Source organism: Boleophthalmus pectinirostris, unplaced genomic scaffold, assembly GCF_026225935.1.
Source record: "Boleophthalmus pectinirostris isolate CB_2022bp ecotype Guang Dong unplaced genomic scaffold, ASM2622593v1 HiC_scaffold_3, whole genome shotgun sequence".
Classification (NCBI taxonomy): domain Eukaryota; kingdom Metazoa; phylum Chordata; class Actinopteri; order Gobiiformes; family Gobiidae; genus Boleophthalmus; species Boleophthalmus pectinirostris.
Genome location: NW_026571299.1, coordinates 8,567,476 through 8,595,076, shown reverse-complemented (window position 1 = coordinate 8,595,076; position 27,601 = coordinate 8,567,476). Strand labels below are relative to the sequence as shown.

Here is a 27,601-nt window from a genome sequence, read left to right as displayed (position 1 = left end):
GTTCCCTCATGCGTGGTGATTGTGTTGTGATTGTGTAGCGCTCTGAAGGGGGGGTGACTCAGGAGGGAGGGGGGCCCAGATCGTAAAAATGAAAGTGAAACTTGTAAAACATGTTAGAACACTTTACTGTCAGTGAATATTGCATTTTTGAAGCAATAAAAGGTAACATGGTGATCTAAAAGTAAAATACCCCGTCATACAAAAATCAGTTGAGAAAAATTCATAAAAAACACATTTGGCTTTTAAATTTTCTACCTCAGTACTTTTATTTTATATTTATTGAGTACTTTTACTTGCCCCTGTATCTGTACTTTTGCTTAAAGTCACAGTATGTTACACAATATGGCACAAAACTTATCTGTTTCCATGGAGAATGTTCTGAACTATGGCTTTAACTTTCTATTGCCATGGAATTATGCAGCAGACACCTCCAGAAAGTTACATACTGAAGCTTTAAGTAACATAATTAAGTATTTTATAACAGTTTAAAAAAATATTTTCTTGTGATTTTTCATGTGCTTTTTTCCAGAGTCCCGAGTTCTGCTCCTTCAAAATAAAAGCCCCGTGGAACTATACAATGAGTGCTGCTCCTTCAAAATAAAAGCCCATGTGGAACTAAACCATGAGTGCTACTCCATCAAAATAAAAGCCCTGTGGAACTATACTATCAGTGCTGCTCCTTCAAAATAAAAGCCCTGTGGAACTAAACCATGAGTGCTACTCCATCAAAATAAAAGCCCTGTGGAACTATACTATCAGTGCTGCTCCTTCAAAATAAAAGCCCTGTGGGACTAAACCATGAGTGCTGCTCCTTCAAAATAAAAGCCCTGTGGAACTATACAATGAGTGCTGCTCCTTCAAAATAAAAGCCCATGTGGAACTGAACCATGAGTGCTACTTCAAAATAAAAAATAACTATCAGTGCTGCTCCTTCAAAATAAAAGCCCTGTGAACTACTATCAGTGCTGCTCCCAAAATGCCCATGTGTGCCTTCAAAATAAAAGCCCTGTGGAACTAAACATGATGCTACTCCATCAAATAAAAGCCCTGTGGAACTATACTATCAGTGCTGCTCCTTCAAAATAAAAGCCCATGTGGAACTAAACCATGAGTGCTACTCCTTCAAAATAAAAGCCCTGTGGAACTAAACCATGAGTGCTGCTCCTTCAAATTAAAAGCCCTGTGGAACTATACAATGAGTGCTGCTCCTTCAAAATAAAAGCCCATGTGGAACTGAACCATGAGTGCTACTCCATCAAAATAAAAGCCCTGTGGAACTATACTATCAGTGCTGCTCCTTCAAAATAAAAGCCCTGTGGAACTATACTATCAGTGCTGCTCCTTCAAAATAAAAGCCCTGTGGAGTTATACCATGAGTGCTGCTCCTACAAAATAAAAGTCACAGGAGAAAAAACAGAAACTACGCTTTAAATCTTAAACTGAACTTAACCCATTTGGAATCTGAACAAAATTAAGACCAATATTTCAAATTCTTTAGACACAAGTTGAACACGAAGCAAAAGATATTTCCTTATTCCAGGTTGGTCCAGATTCTCATTTGGATGATAAACGACAAAACAAAGTGCAGATATTTGTCTCAAAATATGAGATTTTCAAACAAAATTCTCCTCAATCTGAAAATGTGTCTGTTGGATTTGACAGTACTGTTTTAGAAGACAAAATGGAGCCAGAAAACATCCCTGAGATACAACAACAAAATGAACTTAATGAGAATTCCACCTTAAATGATGGATTGCAAAATAATCAGGACCTTTCTGCTTCTAAAAATGACGATTCCACCTTAAAAGATGAATCCACTGGTTCGAATGAGATATGCGTTGGCGTATCTCAGATGGGAAGGGATGGAGATGACAATTCCGCCTTAAATGATTGTGGATTGAATGATCCCGAAGCAGGAGAATCGGATAAGAACAAACTTGAGCTAGAAATGACTAAAGTAAGTAATAATTCCAATACCTTAAATGACGACGTAAAGGATTTAAGTAAAGGTGGAAACTGTGATCTAAACAAGTCGAAACTAGAAGCTGCTGGGGAGCTTTCCACCTTAAAAGAAGCTCACGATCCTACTTCAGAAGACCAGATGACGGCAGAATGTCTTCGTGAAAATGAACAAGAGGTTGGCGAATCTGAAAAAGAACCAGATTTTTTACAAATATCTGAAAATTTAGTTGAAAAAGACGATGTACAATCAGAAAAAACAGAAGTGATGATGCCTTCTTCAGAGCGGGTACATTGTTCGGACGAAGTTGGCGAAGCTTCGGGAACTTCGTCTGAGTCAAAGATCGAAATAAAGGAAGCTGAATGTGCTTCTGTCGATCAAAAACAAACCCCGCCTACTCCGGATATGACAAACCCCGCCCCTTTAACAGTAGCCCCGCCCACTTTGGACCAAACCACGCCCACTTTGTCGGAAAACCCACTTTCTTTTCAAACCGCACCTTCTGACGCCGAAACTCCTTTTGAGCTTCCCGCGCCCACGTCAGACCAGGCCCCGCCCTCGTCCGCCGAGCTGCCGTCGCCCGCCCCCTGTCTCCGCGGTTACCTGCTGAAAAGGGGCGGGGCTCTGAAGGCGTGGAAGCAGCGCTGGTTCGTGTTCGAGGAGGACAGGAACTCGCTGGTTTACTACAGGACGCCGCGCGATGTGACGCCGCTGGGGCAGGTGTGTCTGAGCTACGCCTCGTTCACCTGCGAGGGGGCGGAGCCAGGCGTCTTCTACCTGCACACACCTGAGAGGACCGTCGCACTGAAGGTAACGCACGCAGACACAGGGAGAACATGCAAAGTTGGACAGATGGAGTTAAGATTCAGAATTATCATACACTTAAGGAGAGTATATATAGAATTTTTATTTCAAATTTCCCCAGAAAAGAGGTAAAAATGTTCAAACCAAGTATTATGTTTACTGTAACAACTGCAACTGATTTAGTGTTTGATTTTTGCTTAATGACAAAAGCAGTTTAGTTTAATTTAGTTTAATTTAGTTTAGTACCGTATTTTTCGAACTGTAAGTTGCTCTGGAGTATAAGTCACACCAGCCAAAAAATACGTAATGAAGAAGAAAAAAAAACAGAGCAGTTTAAGTCGCACTTTTAGGGGGACCAGGAACCGACATGTCATCTTGAAAGGGAAGTTCTAGTAATAACATTAGAACAGAGAATAACAGGCTGTTAATGTCACATATGAACAGTTCTTCAGATAAACTATAACATAAACAACAGAACAGAACAAGTTTAACAAACTCTCCATCTCACTCCAAATCACTAAATCTATTCAATTCTTCATCCTCGGTGTCACTTCTGAGCAACTCCTTGACCTCCGGAGGTAAACAGAGCGCCGCTTCCTCTTCTGTGTCGCTGTCGTCAGACTCAGCATCAGTTCCAGTTAGAATTATTCCAGCCTTTCTGAATCCCGACAATATGGTTTTGGTGTCACTGAAGTTCAGGCTTTGTCCATCCATCCAGTGACTCCAGGAAAGTTTCATGGTGCATCCTTCTGGTTTCACAAGTTTCTCACTCACTCCAGACTTTCTTTCTGCTGCTCGATTACAGTTTTCAGCTGCAGATTTCACTACTTTCAGTTTGTAATCTGCAAAATATGATTTTGTTTTTGGGGGCATTTGTGTTCAGTCTTCTCAGTGTCTTTATAAGTTTGTTTAAATGTTAAATTGTTCAGTGGTGCAGAAGTAATGGTGCGATCGACTGACATGATACAGACAGGACAGAGGCTCTTTCTGCAGGAGACATGAGCAGTAGAGCCAAGTGACAGTGGTACAGGAGGAACAGGAGCAGCAGATACTGACACACAAGACTAGAGTCTAAAATTTTAATATATAAGTTACACTAGAATATAAGTCTCAGGACCACCCAAACCATGAAAAAAAGTGCAACTTATAGTCCAAAAAATATGGTATATAGAATAATCTAAAAGTCTAACTCTGTAGAAGCCTTAAAGAAAAAAAAAAAAAATATATATATATATAGAGAGAGAGAGAGAGAGAGCTCTGGAATGAATGAATTATACATTACAGTTTATTTGTTTTCATTTATATTTTGTCTCTTATATATACAGTAAGTCGTAAGTGAAATTTAAATGCAAACTTGCTGTTTTTGCTGCTTTTCTTTCTTGGAATTCTGTCATTGTTTAAAAGGGTTAGGCATTATAAGTACTTTTTATTTCAGCCCAAACCCTTTCCGTCGTGATCCATGGGGTTGTAGTTTATGTTTAGTTTAGTTTTGTTTTGTAGTGCTGCAAAATGACCAAATAAACTACTACTACTACTACTACTACTACTGCTGCTACTACTACTACTACTATTTGTGTTGTTTTAGGCTCAGAGTGACAAGCTGAAGTTCTACTGGCTCCAACAGCTGCAGCTCCAGCGATGGATACGCACACCTACGAAGGATATGACAGGTACTACTACTACTACTACTACAGGTACAAGTACGACTGCTGCTTATGTTCCAGGGACTACTAATACTGCTACTACTACTGCTGCTACTTATGTTCCAGGTACTACTAATACTGCTCCTTCTTATTCAACAGATACTACTAATACTGCCAGTACTGCTGCTTCTCATGCAACAGGTATTACTACTACTACTACTACTACTACTACTACTACTACTACTACTACTACTACTACTCCTCCTTCTTATCTAACAGATGCTACTAATACTACTACTTCTGCTTCTTATGCAACAGGTACTACTACTACTACTACTATTACTACTATTACTACTTCTACTACTACTACTGCTGCTGCTTCTTACACGACAGATACTACTACTACTACTACTTTTGCTCCTTCCTATCCAACAGGTAATACTACTACTACGACGACTACTACTGCTACTACTACTGCTCTTTTTTATCCAACAGATACTACTACTACTACTACTACTGCTTCTTATGCAACAGATACTACTACTGATGCAAATTTTGATACATCCAAGGATAAAATATTATCAACAAATAAAACTAAACCAACTGGACCTGCTGCACTACATAAGCTATGTAAGTCTACTACTACTACTACTACTACTACTACTACTACTACTACTACTACTGCTGCTGCTGCTTCTGATGCTACTGTTACAAAGGGTACTACAGGTACTACTACTATTACTACTGCTACTACGAGTGCATCTGATGCTGCTACTGCTTCTACAATTTCTACTCTTGTTTCTAGTACTATGGTACTATACTACTAATACTACTAATACTACTAATATTAATACTGCTTCTACAACAGTACTATTAATACCTCAAAAACTACAAAACTTGGCTATGATTGTGTAAAAAGTGTGTTTGGGATTTTCTGTCTGAGTGTAATCCTCGTGCGGAGAAGTCAGCTGAGGGAGGATTAGTCCTGGAATCTGACCCACAACCTCACACCAAGAAATACAAATAAATGAGGGAAATTCACAGTCCGCCTGGTGTGTATTTGGTGAACTGAGATTTTACTCCGGCTCGGACTTGGTTCAGATCGTGTGTGGATCTGATTTAGTTGTTTTTAAGTCCTGGTTTAGACCTTGACTCCTGCTGTTTTAGCCATAGTTTAGGCCTAATATTAGTTTGTCCTGCGTAAAGAGACGGTATGTCAATAGGTACTCACAGGAGGTACTGCAAGGCGATCGCGAAATCTACGGTTGATTAGACTTTTTTGTTTTTAATATTTCTTAATTTTTGAAGTATGAGGATGAACTGGTTTTCTGTGGGTTCTGTCTGTTCGCTTCTGTTCCCTGTCAAACTGCAAACACATTGGCCCGGATTTGATCGTTTCTTGTTAGGCTGCGTGTGAAGAATTCTGTTCCAGCTTCATTTTTACGCACAGCAGAACTGAAGCTCCACACATACCCAGTGTTGGGAAGGTTACTCTTAAAATGTATTCCCCTACAGATTACAGATTACATACCCCAAAATGTAGTTTGTAACGTAATCCATTAAATTACTTAAAGTGAGTAACGTAATCTGAATACTTTGGATTACTTGGTTTAGACCTGGTTTAGTCCTGGTTTAGACCTGGTTGTAGTCCTGGTTTAGACCTGGTTTTAGACCTGGTTTAGACCTGGTTTTAGTCCTGGTTTAGTCCTGGTTTAGACCTGGTTTAGACCTGGTTTTAAACCTGGTTTAGACCTGGTTTAGTCTTGGTTTAGACCTGGTTTTAGACCTGGTTTAGAGCTGGTTTAGTCCTGGTTTAGACCTGGTTTAGACCTGGTTTTAGTCCTGGTTTAGACCTGGTTTAGACCTGGTTTAGTCCTGGTTTAGAGCTGGTTTAGTCTGGTTAGACCTGGTTTAGACCTGGTTTAGTCCTGGTTTAGACCTGGTTTAGTCCTGGTTTAGACCTGGTTTAGACCTGGTTTAGTCCTGGTTTAGACCTGGTTTTAGACCTGGTTTAGTCCTGGTTTAGACCTGGTTTAGTCCTGGTTTAGACCTGGTTTAGACCTGGTTTAGTCCTGGTTTAGACCTGGTTTTAGACCTGGTTTAGAGCTGGTTTAGTCCTGGTTTAGACCTGGTTTAGACCTGGTTTTAGTCCTGGTTTAGAACTGGTTTTAGTCCTGGTTTACTCCTGGTTTAGACCTGGCTTAGACCTGGTTTTAGTCCTTGTTTAGTCCTGGTTTAGACCTGGTTTAGACCTGGTTTTAGTCTTGGTTTAGTCCTGGTTTAGACCTGGTTTTAATCCTGGTTTAGACCTGGTTTAGACCTGGTTTTAATCCTGGTTTAGTCCTGGTTTAGACCTGGTTTTAGTCCTGGTTTAGTCCTAGTTTAAACCTGGTTTAGACCTGGTTTTAGTCCTGGTTTAGACCTGGTTTAGACCTGGTTTTAATCCTGGTTTAGTCCTGGTTTAGACCTGGTTTAGACCTGGTTTTAGACCTGGTTTAATCCTGGTTTAGACCTGGTTTAGACCTGGTTTTAGTCCTGGTTTAGACCTGATTTTAGTCCTGGTTTAGTCCTGGTTTAGACCTGGTTTAGACCTGGTTTAGACCTGGTTTAGACCTGGTTTAGACCTGGTTTAGACCTGGTTTGGAGCTGGTTTGGAGCTGGTTTGGACCTGGTTTAGTGTCTGGCAATGAGTGGGGGGAAAAAAAAGGGATATAGCCCAAAATATCAAAACAGGAAAATAGCGCCATGTAATCCATTTATTTCAACAAAGTAACTGTAATCCAATTACCACTCACTGAAACAGTAACTGTAACCAAATACAGTTACTCATAATTTGTACTCTGATTACGTAACTCTGGTACATGTAATCTGTTACTCCCCAACACTGCACATATCTACCACGCATCGGGAAGGGTTCAGGCAACTTCATTCCTCGGGCACATTAACCAGGCTCCGCAGACGTCTCCTCTCACTCCTCAGATCAGAATGACCGGAAAAGTTCAGTGTCCCAAATCAAACTCTTGTCCGTGCGCAACGTGTCTCCTCTCTCATTTAGTCAGATCATTAAAAAAGTCACAGTTTTCGCCAGTTTTTCAGAACTCACAGCGAGCCCAAATTGCAGCTTTAACCTCAGGCCTGAATTAGTTTTGGTCAGACTCAGGTTTATTTCTTTCGTGGAACGAGTCGAGTCTTAAACCGGAGACGGAGCTACAGTAGATTCAGCTCAGGATTTCAGGATAAGCCTGGACTTGTTAAGCGACTTCGATGGAAACCCCCATAGTATTGAATGTACAATAACAGAGCAGCTGTTTATACACAAAACTAGGCCCAATTTAATATAAAATACAATTGTCTGCCATATATATATCGTAGGGGGTCTTTGCTCCAGCTCTCCTTCAATTTGGGGGTCCCTGGCCTGAAAAATGTTGAAGACTTTACAGATAAAAACAGCAAAATAAAAACACCAGGATCATGTAGATTGGGTTAATATGAGCATTTTAAGACCAAAATGATGAGTTCACTGCAGCAGTTACAGAGAGAGGTGACAGTTTTTCAGTGTAAAGTCAACTGGAAACAGTAGATATTCACTTCCTGTTTGGAAAGAGGTGGCGAGTGGGTTAGATGTGTCCATTTATATTTACAGTCTATGGCTCATACTGGTTTAAATAAAGAACTGCGGTCACAACTGAACCTGGGTTTACCAACTGCACTGGACAAAAACAAGATTCGGGTTCTCCACGCCTCATGTGAAAGCTCAGAACCTCCAGAATTCACTTGTCATTTGGTGATTTTGTGTTTTGTTCATCTTGGTGATTATGTCCTGTGTTTTTGACACAACTAGGTCATGTTTACTGCTAATTCTACAAGTCCTCCTTTTAAACCTGTTCGGTCACGCTGACAAAGGAGAAATTCAATTCAAACGTTTCGCAGCTCATCAAAGCTGCTTCTTCAGTTCTGGGCAGACGCTGGTGCACACGTTTGTCCAGTTGACAAATTGAATTTCTCCTTTGCCATTGTCACTGAACAGGTCTAACTCTTCAGTTCTCCTCCTGTCCTGTAGAGGCAGAGCTGTTCCCTCAGCTACAGTGTTCAAAGGAGGTGAACACAGAAGAAGTTTCAAGTCAACCTCTTCTTCTTCAGTTCAGCCTCAAGCATCCTTTCATCGAGCTACAGTGAGTATCCTACACCCACAGTCTTTCACGTTCCAAACAGGAAGTGAGCATGGGGGCTCCATCAACTCTAGCTCCAATACACTTAACACTGAGAAAATACTGTCCCTCTCTCTGTAACTGCTGCAGTGAGCCTTGTCATTTTGGCCTTAAAATGTTCATTTTAGCCCATTCTACATGATCCTGATGTTTGTATTTTGCTGTTTTGTATATTTTGTGTTATACTACATGCTTACAACAGATACTACTACTATTACTACTACTTCTACTACTACTACTACTACTACTACTACTAGTACTAGTACTACTACTACGCGAGGCCCGACCTCCCACCCCCCGTAAGGTGTCCGGGTTTTCACATACGGAAATATGGTCACCCTAACTACTGCTCCGTCTTATCCAACAGATACTACTACTATTACTAATACTATTGCTTCTTATGCAACAGATACTACTACTACTACCACTACTGATGCAAATTTTGACATATCCAAGGATAAAATATTATCAACAAATAAAACTAAACCAACTGGACCGGCTTAGCTGCACGGCATAAGCTACGTAAGTCAAGTAGGTTTAGATTTACATGTTGATACTAGTACTACTACTACTACTACGACGACGACTACTACTACGACGACTGCTGCTTCTGCTTTTGATGCTACAGGTACTACTGCTGTTACAAAGGGTACTACAGGTACTACTACTATTACTACTGCTGCTACTACCACTGATGCTGCCACTGATTTCTACTTTTGTTTCTGGTACTATGGTACTAATACTACTAATACTACTAATAATACTAATACCAATACTGCTACTACAACAGCTGCTATTACTACAACTACTCACAGTTTGGCTGTAGAAACTAGTTCTATTAATACCTCAAAAGCTACAAAAACTGGCTATGATTGTGTAAAAAGTGTGTTTGGGATTGGGGTTCATTTTAGCCCACTCTACATGATCCTGATGTTTGTATTTTGCTGTTTTGTACATTTTGTGTTATACTACATGGTTACAGGTCTAAAACAATCCTTAACCAGGTCTAAACCAGGACTAAAGCCACTGTCAATTCTCCCAAACAGGAACAGTCTGAAGAAACGTTCATCGACTGAGGTGTCCCAGAGCGTCTTCCACATACCAACCCCGCCTCCAACTCCGCCCACGACATCATCAGCCAATCATAGCGCAGGAAAAGCACCAGCGACTGGGAGCAAGGCGACCAATGACAACAAAGGAGATTCCACAGCGGCCAATAGGAATACAGAAGTGACGCTAACCAATCAGAATACAGGAATAGAAGAAGAAAGTCGAAAAGAAGAATCGTCAGTCAGTCTGAGCAAAGATTTGACGACAGACGATCAGGACACACGACAAGATCTCAAATCTACCAAAACAAAGTCCATTTCAGGTGAGTAATTACTGCATATTCATGTGTTTTTCAAAATAAAACCAAAAATATGAAAACGAAAAAAAATTAAATTAAATTTCTTCAGGACTGAGACCAGGACTGATACCAGGACCAGACCAGGACTGAGACCAGGACTGAGACCGGAACTGAGACCGGGACTAAACCAGGACTGAGACCAGGAGAGAGACCAGGACCAGAACAGGACTGAGACCAGGACTGAGACCGAGACTGAGACCAGGACTAAACCAGGACTAAACCAGGACTAAACCGGGACTGAGGACTCGGAGGTGTGCCTGCGTACACTGTCGGGTGATCAGGACTGAGACTGGGACCAGACCAGAACCAGACCAGGACTGAGACCGGGATCAGACCAGGCCTGACACCAGGACTGACACCGGGACTGAGACTGGGACTGGGACCAGCCAGAACCAGACCAGGACTGAACCAGGACTAAACCAGGACTAAACCAGGACTGAGGACTCGGAGGTGCACCAACGTAGACTGTCGGGTGATCAGGACTGAGACTAGGACCAGACCGGACCCTAACCCTAACCTTTATTCCATTTCCAATTTGGATCAACTCTTCTCTGTTTGGTTTAATAGGACATGTTCAGACCACGCCCACACCGTCAAAAGCCACGCCCACACCACCGAAAGCCACGCCCACACCGTCAAAAGCCCCGTCCACTACCGCCCAAACCTCAACAACTTTAGGTCACGTGACTCTGAGGAGGAGGAGCCGCTCGTTCCTCAGGAGAAACACCTCGTCATGGACCGAGAGGAGTAGACTGCAGCAAGAACTACAGGACCAGAAGGTACTGGACCATGTTTTGGACTAAACCAGGACTAAACCAAGACTAAACAAGAGCTAAAGCAGGACTAAACCAGAACTAAACCAGACCTTAGCCTGGATTTTACCAGGACTACACAGCGATTAAACCAGGACTAAACTAGGACTAAATAAGGACTGAACCGGGATTGAACCAGAACCAAATCAGAGTTGAACCAGAGCTAACCAATGGACTAAACCGGGACTAAACCAGACCTTAGCCTGAAATAAATGGGGACTAAATCCAAATTCAGCCAGGACTACAAAACAACTAAATGAGGACTAAACCAGGACTAAATCAGGTCTAAAACAAGTCTGGACCAGGACTGAACTAGAGAAAAATTACAGTTAAACCAGAACTAAACCAGGACTAAACCAGAACTAAACTGGTATTTAATCAGAGTTAAACCAGAACTAAACCAGGACTAAACCAGAACTAAACTGGTATTTAATCAGAGTTAAACCAGAACTAAACCAGGACTAAACCAGAACTAAACTGGTATTTAATCAGAGTTAAACCAGAACTAAACCAGGACTAAACCAGAACTAAACTGGCTCTAAATCAGAGTTAAGCCTGGACTAAACCAGACCTTACCCTGGAATAAATGGGGACTAAATCCAAAATCAGCCAGGACTACAAAGCGACTAAACCAGGACTAAATCAGGTCTGAACCAGAAATAGAATTAAATCAAAGTTAAACCAGAACTAAAGCCAGACTAAATCAGAATTAAACCAGGACTAAACCAGAACTAAATTAGAACTAAACCAGAATTAAATCATAACTAAACCAAAACTAAACCAGAACTAAACTGCCATTAAATCAGAGTTAAACCAGATCTAAACCAGGACTAAATCTGAGTTAAACCAGGACTAAACCAGACCTTATATTAGAATATATTGGTACTAAACCCAAATTCAACAAGGATTTCACTGCACAGCGACTAAACCAGGACTAAATCAGGACTAAACCAGGTCTAAACCAAGACTAAACCAGGTCCCAACCATACAAACCAAATGTTCTTTCTTGGGTTTCTGGTCTTGTCAGGACTTGGTGGCGGTTCTTCAGAAGGCGTTGAATATGTGTCAGTCTGAGAAGCGGTCTAGTAGACTGGACCAGCAGGATCATAACCAGACTGAGGAGGACCGGGATCTGAGGAGGCGCCTGTTAGAGACCCAAGTCCAGCTCGAGGACCTTCAGACCAGCCTGAACCAGAAGGACCAAATCATCAAGGACCTGAAGAAGGAAATCCGAGAACTCAGCGAGAAGAACATCGCCAAACAGCAGGTGAAAAGTAACAACTGCAGTAGTAGTACTTACTGTACTTACTGTAGTATTTGTATTAGTAGCAGTAGTAGTAGTATGAGTAGTAGCAGCAGTAGCATTAGTAGTAGTGGCAGTAGTAGTAGTATGAGTTGTGGCAGTAGTAGAAGCAGTAGCTGTAGTAGAAATAGAAGTAGTAGTATTAGTAGTAGCAGCAACAGTAGTCGTAGCAGTTGCAGTAGTAGCTTTAGTAGTAGCAGTAGTAGTAGTAGTAGTAGTAGTAGTAACAGTAGTAGTAGTAGTAGTAGTAGTAGTAGTAGTAGTAGTAGTAGTAGTAGTAGTAGTAGCAGTAGTAATAGCAGTAGCAGCAGTGGTGGTAGTAGTAACAGTAGTAGTAGCAGTTGCAGTAGTAGTTTTAGTAGCAGCAGAAGTAGTTGCAGTAGTAGTAGCAGTAGTAGCAGTAGTAGTAGTAGTAGTAGTAGTAGCAGCAGCAGTAGCAGCAGCAGTAGAAGTAGCAGTAGCAGTAGTAGTAGTAGTAACAGTAGTATGAGTAGTAGCAGTTGCAGTAGTAGTTTTAGTAGTAGTAGTAGTAGTAGTAGCAGCAGTAGCAGCAGCAGTAGAAGTAGCAGTAGTAGTAGTAGTAACAGTAGTATGAGTAGTAGCAGTTGCAGTAGTAGTTTTAGTAGTAGTAGTAGTAGTAGTAGTAGTAGCAGCAGTAGCAGCAGCAGTAGAAGTAGCAGTAGTAGTAGTAGTAACAGTAGTATGAGTAGTAGCAGCAGCAGCATTAGTAGTAGTAGCAGTAGAGGTAGGAGTAATAGTAATAGTAGTAGCAGTAGTAACAGCAGTAGCTTTAGCGGTAGTAGTAGTAGTAGTAGCAGTAGCAGTAGTAGTAGTAGTAGTAGTAGTAGTAGTAGTAGTAGTAGTAGTAGTAGTAGTAGTAGTAGTAGTAGTAGTAGCAGTAGTAGCAGTAGTAGCAGTAGTAGTAGTAGCAGTAGCTAGTAGTAGTAGTAGTAGTAGTAGTAGTAGTAGTAGTAGTAGTAGTAGTAGTAGTAGTAGCAGTAGTAGTAGTAGTAGTAGTAGTAGTAGTAGTAGTAGTAGTAGTAGTAGTAGTAGTAGTAGTAGTAGTAGTAGTAGTAGTAGTAGTAGTAGTAGTAGTAGTAGTAGTAGTAGTAGTAGTAGCAGTAGCAGTAGTAATACTTGTAGTATCAATAACGTCCTTCTCGTTGCAGGTGATTGAGAAGTTGTCCTTGTCCGTGACCCAGTGGTCGGAGCAGAACTCAGACGTGGACCTGCAGAGCGTCCAGACCCTGATCCTGCAGAACCAGAACCTCCAGGACGACCTGAGAGCCTTCAGGAACCAGAACTACTTCCTCAACTCTGAGATCCACCACCTGAGCGGACTGTGGAGGACCAGCACGGAGGGCCAGAGGGTCCTCATGAACAAGGTCTCCGGACTAAAGAGGACTAACCCGGACTAACCCGGACTACGTCAGGTCTAAACTAGGACTAAAACAGAACCAACCCAGAGACAAAATGGGACAAAACTAAAACTAAACAGATCTGAACCTTAGACTTTTTTTGCTGGAGGGTCTGTCACCTGCTTGTCCTCATGGAGATGTTATTGCTTCGTCTAGAATGTTCCGCAGTATAGATTAAACTATCTCAAGGGAGACAACTATAGACTACATTACACGTCAGATCTGTGGAGAGTCGCCCCTATTCACCAAGAGAATTATTGTATTTTTGAGCAATAAAAACAGCCGTGATGAATAAATGCTAGATATATGTGTTTAATGTCATATCATGGAACATTCCAGGCAAAGCAATAACATCTCCATGGAGACAAGCACCATTATCTGTACCTAGGCCATTATTAAACTAGGACTAAACCAGGACTAAGCTGGGACGACACCGGAACTACATGTAAACTGGGACAAAATCTGTATAAAGCCGAAACTAAACCTGAACTATTCCTGGACTAAACTAGGATCAGGGTTCCCACGGTCATGGAAATCCTAGAAAAGTCATGGAAATTAAAAATGTCATTTTCCAGGCCTGGAAAAGTTTTGGAATTTTAGTATCTCTTTCACGCAGCTACAGCGTTCTGTTAAGTTTTCATTAGGCTATTATGATTATTTCCAAACGTTTGCACCTTTTGTTTAAAAGAGACGACATTAAACGCACTGACAGGATTTTGAATGTTAAAAAACTATAATCCAAAACCATAAGGTGAGTGGAAAGGATTGACATTTCAGATTTAGCCCTTAATGTCTGATCAATTCTACACATGTAGGTGCCATAAAGTCACTTTAGGTCAGGGGTGTCAAACTCAAATTCACAGAGGCCAAAATTAAAAACTGGGACTAAGTCGTGAGCCAAACTAAATATTTATTGAAAAAAATTCAGCATCTGCAGGTTTTCTCTTCTTTCGAGATATGTAATGTTAAACCTTTTCTCATTAAAATAAATGTTTAATAATAGTTTTTGCTTAAACATTGAGCACAGCACAAAAGCATAATAATAGCATAAAATAATAACAAAATCTTAAATTAATAATCTCTCTATAGCCTATCTGTGGGCCAGCTCTAATACATTTTTGATATGATCTTAAGGGCCAAATATAATTATATCGCAGGCCAAATTTGGCCCCCAGGCCTGAGTTTGACATGTCTGCTTTAGGTAATAAAAAAAGTCATGAAAAAGTTTTGAAATTTTTTCAGTGAAATTGAGTGGGAACCCTGTAGGATTAAAACACCAGGACCTGGACCATGTTCACATCAAAATCAAACCCAAACTAACCTAATCTAAGATCGATAAACAGAGTCTAGAGCAGACTCAAGTCTCCTCTGGCCTGTGGTGTTTTGTGTTTGACTGTTTGTGTTTTGGTTTGTTCCAGGCCTCGGTCCAGAGGGAGCAGCACCTGAGGTTCCTGAGGGAACTGCAGGAGGTCAGTCTGAGGGACGGGCCCCAGAGTGAGGCCCTCAGAAGGCTCCTCCAGGACACTCTGAACCAGGAGCAGAGCCAGGAGCACAGTTCAGTCCAGGTCAACAGGTCAGAGCTCACACACAGACTAGAACAGGTCTTCCTCCAGCAGCTACAGTCACTTTAAACCCCTGTAATAATGATCCTTGTCTTAGGGAACGGGACCAGTACGGGTTTCCTCTGGTACAACACTTTGAGGTGGAAGATATTACACTACTGGCCAAGATCCAGGCTCCAGATTTGAGGACTCAGCAGAACCAGGTACAGACCAGGACTAAAGTCTTGACTCTAAACAGTTCTAAACCAAGACTGAACCAGGACTAAACCAAAGACTCCTGCCTGTGCTGATACTTTTGCAGTGGAGAGGCTTATGTCTCAAAGATGTTTGGAGGTCATATCAACAGGTTTCAATGTTCAGGGTTAGGTCCAACCGAGCTGAGCAGGGTCTGATCCATAGGTGGTCTGACCTGTACAGCTGCAGTTTGTGAACTCGCAAACATCACGAGGATCCATCTTGAATTTCTCCAGCTGTAAGTTTCAAACTCACTCAGCAGGGAGGACCAATCACAGAGCAGCACTGAGGTTTGTGTGAAGCCAAAGTGAAGCACCCAAACAAACTGAAACAAACATGATATGCAGACAGATGTACTTTCTTTATTTAGCTTGAAAATGTGATACTTTGCAGAAGGTAACTACTTTGTGCATTTGTGGGATGTAACAAAAGTTTGGCTTTTCGGTTTGTTCCACTGTTGCAACCAATCAGGCTAAAATATTAGTCATGACATTCTTCTTTTTCTCTTGATAAATGCTCCAGACCCCATAAAGAGATAAATACTTTATTGATCCCAAAGTAAATTTAAACTAGAAAAGCACTCAGAGAGCGCAGACCTCCGCCAAGGACTACAGTCCCCCTCATATTAATTGTGTTTTCCATAAATATTTGTCTCGTATCTTTCAATTTGGAATATGAAAGAGGATCCCATTGTCCATCCCTGAGTCAAATTTCATGGGGTTTGGTCAATAATTAACCGAGATATTGAGAAACAAAATTTTTGGCCCCATTTACCACAATGTTAACTAAAATTTCAAAGTGATCCAGAATCCAGGATTTCTTCTGGATCACCCCCAAAATGAAAGCAGTTCTTCCTTTTCACATTTCCAACAAATCCTGAAAATTTCATCAAAATCGGTCCATAACTTTTTGAGTTATGTTGCTAACAGACAAACAAACAAACAAACAAACAGACAAACAGACAAAAACAAACAAACAAACAAACAAACAGACAAACAAACAGACAAACAGACAAACGCTGGCAAAAACATAACCTCCTTGGCGGAGGTAACTATTTTGTGGCCTTATATCTAGGACTGTGCAAAAATATTGAAATATCAATATATCGTATCGTTTAATGTGATGATACAGTATCGATGTAATGGGCTGCTGTATCAATATATCGCCAAGAGTGTTTTTTGGTATATTTTATTCAATTATTTTGTTACAGCTATAGTTTTGTTGCTTGTTTAGTGGAAAGAAACTCGTTTATGCGACACATTTCACATTTTCACAGTTTTGATGATTTAAATGTTTGTGTTTAATATGTACTTTGCCCAAGAAGTGGTTTAACAAAGACTTTTAGTATCACAGCCTTTATTTTTATTGAACCAAATTGAATCTATTTGAAATTATATCGGATTGGATCGAAAGTGCACTGTATCGAGATGTGTATGGTATCGGCAACTTCTTCATAATGCCCAGCCCTACTTATCTCCCATGATGAAGAGGATTAAATAAACCAAAAATGTATCCTGACTTGCAGAGGTGGGGACTTGCAAGCAGTGTTGGGGAGTAACAGATTACATGTACCAGAGTTAAGTAATCAGAGTACAAATTATGAGTAACTGTATTCAGTTACAGTTACTGTTTCAGTGAGTGGTAATTGGATTACAGTTACTTTGTTGAAATAAATGGATTACACAGCGGTATTTTCCTGTTTTCACATTTTGGGTTAAACCAGGACTAAAACAGGACTAAACCAAGACTAAACCAGGTCTAAACCAGGACTAAACCAGGTCTAAACCAGGACTAAACCAGGACTAAACCAGGACTAAATCAGGAATAAATCAGGACTAAAAACCAGGATTAAACCAGGTCTAAACCAGGACTAAAACCAGGTTTAAACCAGGACTAAACCAGGTCTAAACCAGGACTAAACCAGGTCTAAACCAGGACTAAACCAGGTCTAAACCAGGACTAAACCAGGTCTAAACCAGGACTAAACCAGGTCTAAACCAGGAATAAATCAGGACTAAACCAGGAATAAACCAGGTCTAAACCAGGACTAAACCAGGTCTAAACCAGGACTAAACCAGGACTAAACCAGGAATAAATCAGGAACTAAACCAGAACTAAACCAGGACTAAACCAGGTCTAAACCAGGAATAAACCAGGTCTAAACCAGAACTAAACCAGGACTAAACAATATGACACATAACAGTAGGTGGACATATTTTAAGGCAGCAGTGATCTCATATAAAAATAATTTCCCTATCAATAATATTTTTAATTTGGTCAAGTAAAGACTGGACTTTTTATTTTCTTTTAGCAGATAAAACTTCTTATGTTAAGATTCTAGCCTTTGCTTCTCTACACTAAACAAAAGTCTGTTCATGGAGACTTGGGCTCAGACAATTTGAAAAGAACAAACATGAATTTTCAGGATGTGGTTGGTGCATTCATGTAGTTTCAAAAAAGCACGACAATATCAAGTAATCCAAAGTATTCAGATTATGTTACTCACTTTAAGTAATTTAATGGATTACGTTACAAACTACATTTTGGGGTCTGTAATCTGTAGGGGAATACATTTTAAAAGTCACCTTCCCAACACTGCTTGCAAGTCATGACTTCGACTCGAGTCAGACTTGAGTCACTATTTTTAGGATTTAGTAAAATGGACTTGAGGCCTAAGACTTGAGAAGCACTTCTAAATCTGAATTCTTTCTATTCTGACTGTAATGACTCTCTCTAAGATCCTGTCAAGACATTTAATTTACAATTCATCTTAAAATTCATATAAATTGTAAAAATCTAAGCTCTATTTGATACTTTGGTTTAAAGACTTGGACTTGACTTGGACTTATGACCCGTGACTTGAGACTCCACTTGGACTTGCTTGTATTTGACTTGAGACTTGACTCGGCCTTCAGGTCAAATACTTGAGACTTACTTGAGACTTGCAAAAACAGCTTGGTCCCACCTCTGCTGACTTGTTTCTCCACAGGATGCCATTGAGCGCCCCCTTGTGGCTCGGTGGGAGCAGCACATGTCCAGTTGCCGCGGTAACTTAAGCGCTTCCCCGGAACTGAAGAACCTGATCCGGACTGGAATCCCGTCCCACTTCAGGCCCCAAGTCTGGAACTGGATCATCCGGACGCGGACTCAGAGGGACCAGGACCCACTCCAATACCAGCAGGTACTGTACCAGGAGGAAGAAACCCGAGCAGAACTTAACCAGGACTAAACAAGGACTAAACCAGAAGAAGTGAAGTAGTAGTAGCAGGTTTAGTAGTAATTCATAAAAGTAGCAGTAGTGTGTAGTGGTAGTAGTAGTGGTACTTTAATCTGTGTATGTTTATTTGTTTTTCAATATAAAAACAAAAAGAAGAAAACGAAAAAAACAACTATTTTCTTCATTATTTGTCTCCAAAACCAAAATGAAAAAACAGATAATGATTTGGTTTTTCGGTTTTCAATTTTGTGTTTAAATGAATAATTTCCCCTTTTTCCGTGACTTAAACTGAGATGCCGGTCTGAACCAGGACTGAACCAGGACTAAAACAGGACTAAAACTGGACTAAACCTGGACTAAATCATTTTCAGTCTGGTCATGGTCTCAGTCCTGGTCTGGTTCCGGTCTCAACCCCGGTCTCAATCATGGTCTCAATCACGATCTGGTCCTGGTTTTGCCCCCGCGTCAGTACCGGTCTCAGTCCTGGTCCTGGTCTCGGTCTCAGTCCTGGTCTCAATCCTGGTCTGGTTCCAACCTCATTCCCGATCTCAGTCCCAATCTGGTCCTGATCTCAGTCCTGGTCCTGTTCCCGGTCTCAGTCCTGGTCTGGCCCCAGTCTCAGTCCCGTTTTCTTTCTCGGTCTCAGTCCTGGTTCTGGTCCCGGTCTGGTCCCGGTCTCAGTTCTGGTCTGGTCTCAGTGTCAGTCCCGGTCTCAGTCCCGTTTTCTTTCTCGGTCTCAGTCCTGGTTCTGGTCCCGGTCTGGTCCTGGTCTCAGTTATGGTCTGGTTCTGAACTCAGTCCTAGTCTGGTCCCTGTCTCAGTCCCTGTCTCAGTCCCGGTCTGGTTCTGGTCTGGTCCTGGACCTGTTTTAGTCCTGATTCAATCCGTATGCGCAAAAGTCCAACATCACAGTTTAAGTCACGGAAATGGGAAACGGCCGTAATCTGTTTTTTCAATTTTTCATTTAAACACAAAATCGAACACTGAAAAAACAAATCATTTTAATTTTCTTATTTTTGGTTTTATATTGAAAAACAAATGAACGAACGATACACAGATTTACATGGATTTACTGATTGTAGTTGTGCCGTTTCTTCTCTTAGGTCTGTGAGCAGATGGAGTCCACCCCACAGTCCAGACCCTGGTCCAGGCAGATCGATCTGGACTTGCCCCGGACGCTCTGCACCAATCACAACTTCAGCTCTCCCTCAAGCCCCGCCCTCCAGCAGCTCCGGAGAATCCTGTTGGCTTTCAGCTGGGAGAACCCGTCCATAGGGTACTGCCAGGGCCTCAACAGGTCAGTCCTGGGTTTACAGACCTGGTTAGGATCTCTCGGGTCTGTTTTAGGCCTTGTTTAAACCTGGCTCTGGCTGTTGAAGGATTGCTGGACTGCTGCTGCTGGTCCTGGAGTCTGAGGAGGACACGTTCTGGGGTCTGAAGGCCGTGGTGGAGAACATCATGCCTCCAGACTACTTCACCCCCAGCCTGGTCGCGTCGCAGGTACAACTCCATGTTCTAATGTTGTTACCTCATCAAAAGAGGTCAAAAGATCTGGAATGATTGATTTTTTTTTTTTTTTTTTCGTTTCAAATTGTCAATGAAATATTGTTATACAGATGCAGCAGCCTTGTAATTATGATAAAAAAAAAAACAAGAAAAAAAGAAGAAGAATTCATCAACTGAATGTGGTAGGGGTTAGGTTGTCAATCAAACTCCCATATTTCTCGCCGGTGCGCTGGGATTGGTGGTTTACATTTGCCTCCCACACATTCCACATATGCAAGACGCTAGACCAACGCAGCGATTCTTAGAGACCTTTTGAAACTGTCGTTTCCTCGCAGTTTGCACAAAGTTTGTTGCAACGGCAATGGCAAAAATAACGTCTTTCCCCTTGCACTTTCAGGGGTTCTTGCAAACTGCCTAGCGTATTCCAATTCCTGACCTAGTTGCTGGAGAGAAATGAAATTGAGCACAGGCACTAGGTGGCTCCAGCCTGACTAATAAAGGCACCAACAGTATTTTGAACGTTAAAAAAATATAATACCAAACCATAAGGTGAGTGGAAAGAGTTAACATTTCATATTTAGCCCTAAAAGTCTGATAAATTCTACACATGTAGGTGCTGTAAGGTCATGAAAAATTAACTTTAGGTCATGAAAAAGTCATGGGAAAGTTTTGAAATTTTGTCAATGAAAAAGAGTGGGAACCCTGAATCCACGACCAGTTCGCCGCAAAAGAAAGTCAGTTTTTGTGGTCACTGAAAGAAGTAGAGAAGGGGAAAAGGAGTGAATCCAAACTAAGGTGATTCTTGGAGATTCCTTCCAGCGATGGCGAGACTGAATGGACAAAGGGTCTAAAGACTTGACTGACTCGTTGGTCGGTAAATTACTTCTGGACTTCAGGCAACTTCAACAACAATTCTGAATGACGCACCGACTGTAAACAAGCATGGTTTCTAGCGTAAGGAGGAGACGGGAGGAGGTGTTTCTACTTAGGGAGCTGTGGAACTGTCTCTTCATCCATTGTTGTAGAGTTCTAGTTAGTTGTCCCACCTCCTCTCTACTTGCCCCGCATCCTTCTGACCCCTCTCCTGTGATTTGGTTGTTCCCAGGCAGACCAGCTGGTGCTAAAGGACTTCCTGAGTGAGAAGCTGCCCCGTCTCTCCTCTCACGTGGACAAGTGCGGCGTGGACGTGTCCTCCGCCACCTTCACCTGGTTCCTGGTGGTGTTCGTGGAGGTCCTGCCCAGCCACATCCTCCTGCCGCTGTGGGACACCTTCCTGTACGAGGGCAGCAAGGTACACACCCAACAGTAGTAACAGTAGTAGTAGTAGTAATAGTACAGTAGCAGAGGTGGGCAGTACTTAGTAGTAGTTTCATTTACTCAGTTACATGTACGAGTTAAAGAGGGGGTATTAAGCGAAATCGATTGTTTTGAGCTTTCTTACCATTGTTCCTTCATCAAAAACATGCCTGACGAGGTTTTTAATGTCATCCAAGCATGTCTGAGTACCGTATTTTTCGGACTATAAGGCGCAGTATCAATAATGTTGAATTCTCTCGTATATTTTCATACATAAGGCGCACCGGATTATAAGGCACATCAAGCGAAACAAACAGATGACACTTGACTGATCCCTTATCCCAGGCATTCACGATCCATTGGCAGATTGGATTCGTGGCGTAATTCACCCGGCGTCGCCTCCCTGTTTTGGTGAATGTGGATTATGAATGTGAATGTGGGTGGATCATTTAAGTTAGTTTTTTTCTTTCTTACTAAGGAGGACTCAAACATACACTGAGTAATCATGTGTTTAATGCAGCTTTACGCACATTTGTTTATGTTTTAGAGAAATGAAACTTAAAACCACATGGCTAATTTGCATAAACTATAAGCGCTGAAAAAAACAGCTCGCTCTTTGTGCACTTCTGCGGTCAGCTTCGGTTGGACTAAAGGACACGACTTACTCTGCGAGGCTCCTGACTACAGTAACCGTAATACTCCGACAATCCATCAAGCGGTGCGGCTTCGTAGTTTTACCAAAGTCGTACTAAAACATTTTGACAGATTTTTGAGCGCCGTGCACCTCATAAAATCAGTTTGAGGCCAGTAAGGACAACCACAATTAATGCATAAGGCGAACCAGATTATAAGGCGCACTGTCTACTTTTAAGAAAATTAAATGATTTTAAGTGCGCCTTATAGTCAGAAAAATACAGTAATTAAGCAATCTCTCCTGCGCCTTATTCAAACCCTCCTTATGGTTAGCTGTACGATTCTGTCCGTAACCAAATGACGACAATTCTCCATAAATATACAAAAACATGATACAAAACTGTACACGACGACTTCCCAAACCTGATACAATGTGCAGTACCTTCATTAAAATAATAAAAGGTAACATGCTGCTCTAAATATGTCATCTGTTAACATTTAATACCCCAAAAATATGAAATACTCTCTTTATTTTTCAGAGTATTTTTCTGTCAACATAACTTTGAGCAGGGGCCATCAAATTAAGGCCCGTGGGCTGACTGTGGCCCACTATGCCCCTTTAACCGGCCCCTCTGCCCCTCTGCCCCACCACTAGAACTGGCCCTGTGAGACAATTCTCAAAAGTTCTCATGACCTCATTTAAAAAAAATACTTTTTGGCAAATAATAACACGTCAGCATCTTGTACTTGGTTGAATTTTTCAATTAAAAAAGGTTATTTATGTGAAGTATTTATATTTAAATAAGTATACACCTTATTTACGTATTTGCCGCCGAATTTGCCACCGAATTTTCATCACCTGCCACCGAAGAACAGAAAAATGCCTCGTGTTAAAGTACGAAAAGTTGACAGAGAGCGCAGAATTTTCAAAGAACAGTGGACGACCGATTATTTTTTTGTTCAGTGTAAAGACCGTGCAGTTTGTCTGATATGTAAAGAAAGTGTGGAGGTTTTTAAAGAATATAATCTGCGTCATCAGTGTCGTACAATTCTGTTATACGTCCGACCCGAGCGATAAAGTAGCCCCCAGAGAAAAAAAAAAAGTTGGTGACCCCTGGCTTAGGGTGTCCAGATTTTCAAAATAAAAAACTGGGACACCCCCTGTTTGTGGTGGTTGTAATAATAAAATGGTGAAACAAGTGCATAATTAAGGAAAATATCTCTGCTCTCAGCTCATTTGATGACTTACATGTGAGTCAGTATAGTCGTATTTTCTTCACGTTTTGGTCATTTTTAAGCAGGTTTTCTGTATTTTACTGAAAGAAATGACAATTTATGCCTCTCGTTACTGTTGGTAAGGATCAGATTGGTCAAAAATAAGGACTCCTGGGACATTTCTTTTATAAAACTGGGACAAATCACTGGTTTTGGATAAATCTGTTGGGACAGGGAACACAGGACTCAAAACTGGGACTGTCCCGAGTAAATAGGGACGTCTGGTCACCCTAACATAGTTGCTTTTGTTCATACTACTCATTCTACTGAAATTTATTATCATACAGTAAACACTTGAACAAGCTACTGTTTACTTTTGATTACTTGAAGTACTTTTCCTGTGCAGGTTCTGTTCCGGTTCTGCCTGGCCATGTTTAAGATGAAGGAGCCAGAGATCCTCCAGCTGTCCACGAACCTGGAGCTCTACCAGTACTTCAGGATCCTGCCCAAAACGGTCCTGGACTACAGGCGAGTCCTGGGCTTAGTCCTGGTTTAGTCCTGGAACTGGTTAGACCGTTGTGGGTGGAGTAGTGTACTGTACTTGGCTGCAGTTGTAATTACAGGGACATTGACAAACAAACGTACTTCAGGATGTTTTAGTAGTTTGTGTGCAGCTTTTCTGGCTCCTACTGACTGTTATTTGGTCTAAAACCTGCTCTACATGATCCTGGTGTTTTTGTTCTGTTATTTTTTTCGCTATTTTCCCTGTTAAAAAAATCTGTCTGGACTCCAAATTCGCTCCTGTGACCTTAGTGTTGCGAGCTTCATTTAAGTGGAGCTGAATCCGTGTGTGTGAATCCGTTCATTCGTTTTTCAATATAAAACCAAAAATAAGAAAACAAAAAAAACCAACTATTTTCTTCATTATTTGTCTCCAAAACCAAAACGAAAAAATGGATAATGATTCATTTTTTCAGTTTTCGAACTTGTGTTTAAATGAAAAATGGAAAAAACAGATAAAGGCTGTTTCCTGTTTACGTGACTTCCGTGACTGCGATGTCGGACTTTTGCACCGCACACAGACTGAACCAGGACTGATCCAGGTCCGGGACCAGACCGGAACCAGATCAGGACTGAGATGGAGACTAGAGCAGGACCAGAGCGGGACCAGAGCGGGACCAGAGTGGGACCAGAGCGGACTCCGAGCCTCAGCTTTGAGCTCCAGCCCTGCCGTGGGCTCTGAGCCTCCGGTCTGGTCCCGGTCTGGTCCCAGCCTGGTCTCTGTCTCAGTCCCGGTCTGGTCTTGGTCTCAGTCCCGGTCTGGTCCTGGTCTGGTCTCTGTCTCAGTTCTGGTCTGGTCCCAGTCTCAGTCCCGCTCTGGTCCCGGTCTCAGTCCCGGTCTCAGTCCTGCTCTGGTCCCGGTCTCAGTCCCGGTCTCAGTCCCCCTCTGGTCCCGGTCTCAGTCCCGGTCCGGTCCCGGTCTGGTCTCAGTCTCTGTCTGGTCCCGGTCTCAATCCTGGTCTGGTTCTGGTCCCGGTCTCAGTCCCGCTCTGGTCTCTGTCTCAGTCTTGGTCTGGTCCCAGTCTCAGTCCCGCTCTGGTCTTGGTCTCAGTCCCGGTCCGGTCCCGGTCTGGTCTCAGTCTCTGTCCGGTCCCGGTCTCAATCCTGGTCTGGTTCTGGTTCTGGTCCCAGTCTGTCGCTGTACTTCTCTTCCCTTAAAAAATCCTCTGTACAACCTTTAAATGCGCCACTGTCCCTCTGATTGTAGTTACACAGAGACGATAGCGATTATACTCTTTTTTTTTCCTTACAGGAGGCTGTCGACCATCGCGTTTGACGAGCTGAACCCGTTTTCCCGCCGCGCCGTGAAGAATCGACGCACGCTTCACCTGGAGCGCCTCCAGAGGGAGCTGTGTGAACTGCGACGCCAGCAGCAGCTCTTCATGTCCCAGCGCAGCCTCCGCAAGAGCACGGACGAAGAGGAGGGAGCGGAGGGAGCGAAGGAGGAAGAGGAGGAGGAGGTGTTTGACAACAACAGCGAAGACGAATACACGGTGTCATGCATATGAGAAAAAAGTACTTGAGTAAAAGTCAAGAGTACTCTACAGTGTTGTGTATATGAGAAAATGTCAAGTACTCAAGTAAATGTCTGATATTCGAGTTAAAGTCAAGTACTCAGGTAAAAGGCAAGTACTCAAGTAAAACTCAAGTACTCTGGTAAAAATCAAATACTTGAATAAAAGTCATGGGTACTGTAAATGTCAGATATTCATGTAAAAGTCAAGTACTTGAGAGAAAGTCAAGACATGTACTTATTTAGTTCTTTAAAAGCGTGTACTTTTTTGGATAAATGTCACATATTATGCATTATTTGCTTGTCAAACAGCACCTTTGCTTTGGTAACTCATATTTAAAACTTAAAATAATGTATTTTTTTATGAACCAGACTTTATTTTCCAGCTTGGGGGCTCCCAATACTGACATCTGGTGGAGCAACTGGCAACAAAGGGAATTACCGTGAGGATAAAACTGAATTCATGAACCCAATTTGACAGCAGAAATACTCAAAAAGAAGTCGAATGATTTACAGACTTAAATACTCTTCAGGGTTTTTACTTATGACAGCACAATCCTGGGGAAATTCAGTGTTCAGTGACCACAGGGAGCAGATTTACTAAACAAGATTCATTGAACTAGTGTGAAGCAACTGAATACAACTCCAGGTTTGCTTTTAGTACAATAATATGTGTCCTTTAAGTCATGTACCTGAGTAGAAACTTTGTACTAGAGGTCTGAACGGGACAGGATTTTCAGTCCCACTCCGGCCTAGCCAGGTTAGCGCCACCTAGTGCCTCTGTTCAATTTCATTTCTCTTGAGAGACTAGGTCAGGAATTGGAATACACTAAATCAAGGGTGTCAAACATACGGCCCAGGGGCTTTAATCTGGCCCTCCAAGACCTTTAATCTGGCCCTCGGCTGGTTTTCTATTAAAATATTTTAATTATATTTTCTTTTAAAATATTGGTAATTTTCTGCGCCACTGAGCATATCAGCATCTCCAGTGTCTCTGTACGTGGCCCCTCCCACCAGAGCAGCACAAATGAAGACTTGTCTCTTTCCAAATGCTCTTAAAGGACGATCGTTTTGACTGTTGACCGTGACACCCTCATCAGCAAAATGTCAAAAATGAGAAAAGTGGAGTGCAGGATTTTCCAAGAAAAATGGACTTATCCCTATTTGGATACAAGTTCATGTTAAAACATTGTGTTGAAATTACAATTTTCTTAAAGTTTCAGGTTGTTCATAATATTATAATATTTTGTAAAAGAAAATGGGCTCTACTTTGTACGTGAAATAAAGTTACCTATACATGACCGAAACAAGTAAAAAAAACATGGGGCAAAATGGGCACGTGTATTTGGGTAAAAGTAGTATGAAACAAAATACATAATAAAATACGTACTTTTACAGTTACTATCCAACAGATCTTTCATTGCCAAAGCTACACATGTTTTTGTATTTTACACTAAAGCTTCTGCTGCTATTGCTGCACCTGCCTCTGTTACAGCTGTGGGCAGGGTGGCTCCAGTTCTTACTCACTCGGAGACTTGTGGAGGATGATCGTGTTTTAATAACAGTAAATGAATGTTTGTTTAGACTTTGTTTTGTGTCTGTGTAATCCCTCAGTCGTCCAGGTAGGATCCACGGCAAAAGAAAGATTCAATTTTGTCAACTAGATGCAAGTTTTGGTGGATACTGTCTTATTTCTGCCTGAAGTGAGGAGCTAACTACACTGAGACTACTGTAAAACTAACACACCAATTTGTTTACATTTTGAGTTTGTTAGTTGGGTTTACTGAACTGCTATTTTTGTTTTGATTTAGGTCTGAGGATGGACTTAAAATAGGAGAGAGATGATGTTAAAGACCCTTTTTTGTTCAAATATGGATTGTCTTTCCTAACAAAAATAGCCTCTTTAACTCCCCTCTCAAATTTTTTATTTTTTTTTTCCCTCTGGCTCAGATCTTTAAATCACTATCCTCAAAGGAGTGGGGAGATGTACAGCAGACTGTGGTCCTGTGCTGCTATCTCGTCTGTGCTGGTACATTCTCTTATGATTTTATTTTTTCCTTTTTGCGTTTATTTTTATTAATTTATTGTCTTGTCTGTGGTTGTAATTTAACCAAAAACTGAACCTGTCAAGCCTCTAAATTACCCAGTAACTTCGGGAGTCCATGTTTTTTTCACATTTAACACATAAGGGCATACGTAATACTGTATATATGTCAACTGCATGAATATATTTATGTATAAATGTGTGCCTTGTGGGATTATAATTAAAAATTGTGGAAAAAATAAAACTGAATTGATTAATTGATTG

The 27,601-nt window shown here is 41.5% G+C and overlaps 1 protein-coding gene across 2 annotated transcripts; it reads left to right on the top strand.

Moving 5' to 3' along the window:
* Positions 1-1,044: 1,044 nt before the first annotated feature.
* On the top strand, positions 1,045-27,598 carry LOC110165872 (TBC1 domain family member 2A-like). Of its 2 annotated transcripts, XM_020931061.2 has the most exons (16): positions 1,045-2,770; positions 4,350-4,434; positions 4,567-4,608; positions 8,468-8,579; positions 9,662-9,987; positions 10,591-10,802; positions 11,863-12,102; positions 13,308-13,523; positions 14,975-15,129; positions 15,216-15,321; positions 18,342-18,533; positions 19,673-19,866; positions 19,949-20,069; positions 21,181-21,366; positions 23,626-23,747; positions 25,033-27,598. In XM_020931061.2, the coding sequence occupies exons 1-16, from the start codon at positions 1,682-1,684 to the stop codon at positions 25,286-25,288; spliced, it is 3,654 nt and encodes a 1,217-aa protein (XP_020786720.2). In that variant the 5' UTR covers positions 1,045-1,681; the 3' UTR covers positions 25,289-27,598. The 2 variants fall into 2 exon arrangements, with proteins under 2 accessions (XP_020786720.2, XP_055016657.1); XM_055160682.1 differs by lacking the exon at positions 4,567-4,608.
* The last annotated feature ends 3 nt before the right edge of the window (positions 27,599-27,601 follow it).

Coding starts and splice junctions, on each gene's coding strand:
- LOC110165872 (XM_020931061.2), top strand. CDS start 1,682: ATGGAGCCAGAAAACATCCCTGAGATACAACAACAAAATGAACTTAAT. Junction 9,988..10,590: donor CAAAACAAAGTCCATTTCAG/GTGAGTAATTAC, acceptor TTGGTTTAATAG/GACATGTTCAGACCACGCCC. Junction 21,367..23,625: donor TCCTGTACGAGGGCAGCAAG/GTACACACCCAA, acceptor TTTCCTGTGCAG/GTTCTGTTCCGGTTCTGCCT.